Here is a 6,000-nt window from a genome sequence, read left to right as displayed (position 1 = left end):
TGTGTGGTGTGGATTGGGTTTAGGGGACACATGGAGAATGCATTATAGCCTCCTCTAGAGTGGCAATCTGGTCCCAACTCCCCTATCCTCTGTTGGAGCCACCTTGCTATTCTCTTAGACTTGGATTCATGGCTGATGGGGTCAGAGTGAAGGCTTTTGGTACCAAGTGAGTTCCTATTGCCAGATTTCCTAGAGGAACCACTAGGACTATAATGAGAACAACTCTCACTAGTAGAAATGAACAACCAGGCTCTCTTAGGATATAAATGTCAAAGGGAAAGGTGCCAGTCTCATCTGTGTCTGCTTATGCCGCTCTTTCATTTCAGCACCATGAAGCTTCTCACAGGCCTGGTGTTTTGCTCTTTGGTCCTGGCAGTCAGCGGTGGGGTTTTTTCATTCATGAAGGAAGCCGCTCTAGGTAAGGGTGGTGGGGAGATGGCTCTAGAGTTCACTTGGTGCACTCTGAAGTACTGGAGCCAGTCTTATGTTGTGCTGCCTTGTGTGGCAGGATGCCCCAGGTATACTGAGGAGCATTTCTTTAAAGGGAATGAATAAAGCAGGTGACAGAGCAGAGGTTTCCAATGAGCTATATATGAAGCCAATTTAGCCCAGTTGATGTGTCTGCTCACCACTTCCTAAAATTCCATTGTCAACACTGTCAGGCACACGTGAAATCACCTGGAGTTTGAACCCTGTGGATGCTTGGATTTTCTTCCTCCTCATATAGTCTGAGGAATTGGGCAGGGTTGTGTTCTGGGCATCAGGACTTTCAGTATCTCCCCAGGTGATCAAAACAGGCCAACCCAGCTGAGAACCATTACACTAGGGTTTCCTCAAGCAACCACAGAATCAGCACAGTTCACTGAGCTTGCCCAGAGGCACTCATGTCACAGTGATGTGCATTTAGGGTACAGAAGTACATTTTCCTTGGGAGTCAGGGCAGAAGTGCCTCATGTCTGCAGCCCACCCAGGCTTTCCCCTCCTGGATGCCCCCTCCCTCACTGCAATTTCTCATCACATGGAGCTTCATTCTGGAACAGTGGTTCTGGACCTGGTGTAATGTGCTGGCCCAGGGGACATTTTCAATGTGTGGCAATGTCTTTGGTTGTCCCACTGGGAGAATGTGCTGCCAACATCTAGTGGCAGACCAGAGCGCTGGTGAATATCCTACAGGACTCAGGGCAGCACTGAACAAGAGAGAAGCACGTGACCCAATTTTTCAGAAGTGCTGAAGCTGAGGAATCCTGTTTGACAATGACACCTCCCTTCTGTCCTTAAACATAGCACATCTAAGTATGGTGAAGCTCACCCCAGCACAGTGGACCACCAAAGACAAACAGGTGTGGCCCCTAACAACTCTCACTAGAGTGACTTGCAGAAGCCAGCCAGGAGTAGAGACGAATCCACTCAACCCATGATATCTATGGGTGCAAAAATCACAGGATGAAATCTTGAATATATATAATTCCTGGATATCTTTGAAGGTGTTGTCATGATCTTTATGTATACTCGGTATCCCTTTTGTCTTTTCTTTTCCAATTCAGGAAGTTGGGATATGTGGAGAGCTATCCGGGACTTGAATGAAGCGAATTTTATAGGTTCACAAAGATATTTCTATGCCCGAGGGAAATATGATGCTGCCCGAAGGGGACCTGGGGGTGCCTGGGCTGCTGAAATGATCAGGTAAGGGAGGTTCCTGGGGATGCCAGGCCTGGGTGAGCAGAGCTTGGCTGCCCTGGGGATCAGGAGGGAATGAGCCTGGCAGCAGGTTTCTGTGAGGCTTGAGTCTTCCTCCTGCCCATTCTGCCTAGCCCTCCACCATGGTCAGTGCAGGGCCTTTGTCATTGACAGAGCCAGAGATGGCTGAGGATATGTGTGCCAATTCAGAACTGGAGAAAGGGAGGGCCACAGAGTGATCCCTAACCCTCCCTCTCTGGTGCTGTTCATCCAGGTTCAGGGTGAAGAGCCAGGCTGAGTAGGGCTGTGCCAGGCAAGGGTGGTATCTCAACCCCTCTTCCTTGATCTTCCTGGGCTCCCCTCTGAGCCATCCCCTGGACAGCAGAGAACTGGGAGGGTAGCCTGAGGTTTATCAGCCTGCTGAGGAATCTCCTTGCTGCCTTGCTTGATTTCAGTGATGCCAGAAATAACATTCTGAGATTTTTTGGCCCTGGACTTGAGGACTCAGAGGAAGACCAGGAAGACAACAGAGCAAACAGGAGAGGAGAAGATCCTATTATTTACAGACCTAAAGGGCTGCCTGATAAATACTGAACTTCGTCTTCATTTTGTATCAGGAGACTGGCTGTGATTGGGATACAAAATCACTGCATCCTGTATCCACATAAATGTGTGGGTGGCCCACAGTTGTTATTCAATAAATACTTAAGAAATGGAAATTCTAGCAAGTGGATGTTATATTTTGCATTGAGGGTGGGATGTTTGGTACAAAGTGGTGAACAATAAACACCAAGAAGATCCAGCCTGGACCTCACGGTGAAGGGGATGTGATTTCAGAGGTCACACAGGACAGACCCTGGCACTGAGCCTTCGCAGAATCAGACTCTCTCACTTGTCCAGGCCCCCGTGGTTAGCTGTTGCTGTTTCCAGGCCTTTCCATGTCTTGACCACCTCACTCCTGACAACTGTGTCCTGTCACCTTCTCTGCCCCCAGGGCTTTAGTCCTCAGTAGGTCTGCATTTGGAGACATGGGGCATGGCTATGGGAAGTCTGGCTCTGGAATCCTGCCCCAGATACCACCATCTTGGTTTTCTGCTTAGTTTTTAGTAACGTCTGCAAAGCCAATTATTCACCAATTTCTATTCATCCTATCCAAGAAATACCTTTGGAGCAGTGTCTCCCACTCTATTTCTATTGCCTTATTTCAAGCCTAAATGAAGATGTAAGTGCACACCATTTGTGGTGTTGTATTTGTGAAGAACAGTCATGGTGGAAAAGAATTCCTTATCAGTCAGGTCATGTAGAAGACAAACCAGGCAGAGAGTTGATATTTTAATACAAGGAATACTTAATTATCAACACTAGTTCCCACTATGGATAATAAATCAGGAGGGTATAAACTTTGTATGATCCTCCCTAGAGGCAGACATTTGGTTCTCCTAGGCAAATATATAGCCCATTACATGGAGAGAAAGTTTCTTGGGTGCCACAGTCAAAGCTCAGAAACAGGAACTCTATAGAGATAGCAGTGGAACTTGATAGCATGCTGTCCAGGAGGCCACTGTGCTCACTGGCAATGTGGGGTGAGGGAGCTATAAACCCGCTCAGAGGCTGTTCTCATGGGAGTAGCAGAAAGCATGCTGCTGATCTCTCGGGAGAGCCAGCTGTGGATGGGATGGATTTCTGAGTGAGTTGTATGCTATCCACTTCATGTGCTGAAGCCTTTTTCCCAGAGTGTCTGTATTTGGATCTGAACTGATAGTCCTTATAAGTGTAGAAAACAAAGAGCTTCTCTCTCTCTGCAACCCACAAGGTCACAGTAAGGAGGTACATGTTTGTAAGCCAGGAAGAGCACAGTCACCAGGTGCTCAATTAGCGTGTAAGTTCATCTAGAACATCCTGGTGTTCAGATTTTGAAAAATAAATATCTGTGTGGAAGCCACCTGTGGTATCTTGTTATGGCAGCTCAGGCTAACAGAAGTGGGGTGCTGTTGAACACACTGAAAATCTAATTGAGGTGCCATAGAAATTGTTGAAATAACCACGTCCTTCAGATTTCACTAAAACTCCCTGGGCTGAGTGTCACTGGGTGTGGCAGGGGAGGATCCTCACAGGAGCCTGGGAAGCCAAAGCAGGGCACCAGGAGGATCTTCATTTCCCCCTATTTCTCCATTGCCCTCTACTGACAAAGATTACCATCCTGCACAGCTGGTCAGGGTGAGGTGTTTTGTTTTTTTTTTTAGAGGGTCCAGCTCCAGTACCACAGACAGTCAAGGAAATGTGGATGTGGGGCTCACAGTAAAGAAATTGATTACTGGTCTCCATTTTTGCTTTGAAAGTGCAATGAAGGAAGACTCTTAAGGGTAGGAGATTGATGATAAAGTGATAAGCTAAAGTCATTAAATTAGTTGTTAACTTAATTAGTAGGGAAGCTGTTGCTATAGTAAATCCCAAGAGAACTTTCTCATAGAGTTCTTATCTGAAAGCACTAGTAGACATGGACATAAGGCGATTTGGGATATTTGAGGGTGAGTTTATTTCAGAATAAGATATGGGCAAGATCAACATGACGGTATGGATATTGACATCAGATTGGTTGGTGAGAGCAGTCTCAAGGTATTTTAACTTAGGGTTCAGGGAGGGTCAAGTTTGAAGGTGTTATAAATTGTCAAAAGACAGTAATGCTCAGGACAGCACTGTAGCTCAGTTGTAGAGTGATTGCCTAGCACATGTGAGGCACTGATTTTGATCCTCAGCACTACATAAAGATCAATAAATAAAATAAAAGTTTTATGTCCATGTACAACTAAAAAAGTTTTTTTTAAAGGAGTGTAATGCTGATATGTGGATGTGCATAAGTAGATTATTTGTTGCAGTATTTAAGTAGATTTGGAAGCAGGAGGGCAGCAGCAAGAGAAGCATAAGAGAAAGAATGACTTTTATATCCAAGTAAGGTAAGCTTTTCAATCTTCTGTAGATATGTAAAACATCCTAATCAGGATATTATTACTAAAAATAATACACGGGAATGAAATTATGAAATGAAATACAGAAATTCATTCACCACTTTGTAATGGATCACATTGTCATGGGAGAAGAGGTGTCTCCAGAGTAGGGTCTGAGAAGTTCCCAGAGGGAAGGGGAAATTCAACTCAGGACCAGGGGGGATCTTGGCATGCATAAGGGAATAGCATTTCAGACTGAGCCACAGACAAAGACATAGACAGGTTTATTTAGGAAGTAGGTGCACACTCAAGGGAGAATATGGGCTATCTCAGGAGGGAGAAGTCCCTCCTTGGGTTGGGAAGGTCCGACATTTATAGAGGAGCTGTGGTTTGGGACCAGACTGGAGATAGAGCCAGGGTGGAGCTGCATAATTTTGTACCACTTTTCCGTGCACTTGTGTATTTCCTTCATTTTACAAGGCAGCAGGCCAAGGGCAAGTTGCTCAAGGTGTACAACTCTCCTTTTTGCATCTCAATGGCTCATGGGCATTTCCTTTAAGATTTGGTATATCTCTCTATCCAAAATTCCTAACTCAACATCATTTGACTTTTTAGAATTTGTAACCTAAAGTATATCAGAGTTTAATCCAAAGAAGAAAGTATTTGTTTACTCAAGAATTTATGATTTATATTGTCACCCTTTCTCCTTTTGCTTCAATATACCGAAGCACTTTTTTTTGTTTTCACATATTTTTAAGAGCTATCATGTGGAAAATGCCAAGTTGAGCTTATTTTATTATATACTTTTTTTTTTTTTGCGTCCAAAACACTTTTTATTAGTGACCTTGTTTGTTTGCTTGTTTCCTATTTTGTGTTGGTGGGGATCCAACTCAGGGCTTCATGCGTGCTAGGAAGCACTCTATCACTGAACCACATCTCCAGCCCCTGTTAATGACTTTACTTTGCTCAAGGAGAAATAAGTTTTACATTAGTATGTAGTTGCAAAGCCTGTAATCCCAGCGGGTCAGGAGGCTGAGACAGGAGGATCGCAAGTTCAAAGCCAGCCTCAGCCTAAATGAGATGCTAAGCAACTCAGTGAGAACCTGTCTCTAAATAAAATACAAAATAAGGCTGGGGATGTGACTCAATGATTGAGTGCCCCTGAGTTCAATCCCCAGTACCCCCCAGACTTCCACAAAAAAAGACTATGCATGGCCTTTGGAGCTTGTTCTCAGTATCTACCATTGGAGTCTCCATTTGTTAGAAGTCCTGAGAAAAGTTGGATTCAGCAAAATAGACTGAAAAGGAACAGCTATTGGGGAAGGAGGACTGGAGAATGTGGAGTTCCAGAATCAATGTCAGTAGTATCTGAGAGGTT

At 44.8% G+C, this 6,000-nt stretch overlaps 1 protein-coding gene across 1 annotated transcript; it reads left to right on the top strand.

Moving 5' to 3' along the window:
* Window positions 1-330: 330 nt before the first annotated feature.
* LOC308642013 (serum amyloid A-1 protein-like) lies at window positions 331-2,271 on the top strand (the record flags this gene model as incomplete). Its single annotated transcript, XM_081280602.1, has 3 exons — window positions 331-418; window positions 1,545-1,683; window positions 2,133-2,271. The coding sequence occupies 3 exons, from the start codon at window positions 331-333 to the stop codon at window positions 2,269-2,271; spliced, it is 366 nt and encodes a 121-aa protein (XP_081136728.1).
* Between the last annotated feature and the right edge of the window lie 3,729 nt (window positions 2,272-6,000).

This window comes from Spermophilus citellus (assembly GCF_964194105.1).
Source record: "Spermophilus citellus genome assembly, chromosome: 2".
Taxonomy (NCBI): Eukaryota; Metazoa; Chordata; class Mammalia; order Rodentia; family Sciuridae; genus Spermophilus; species Spermophilus citellus.
Note: the sequence above shows the minus strand (reverse complement) of the source record. Positions and strands in the feature narration are given on the sequence as shown.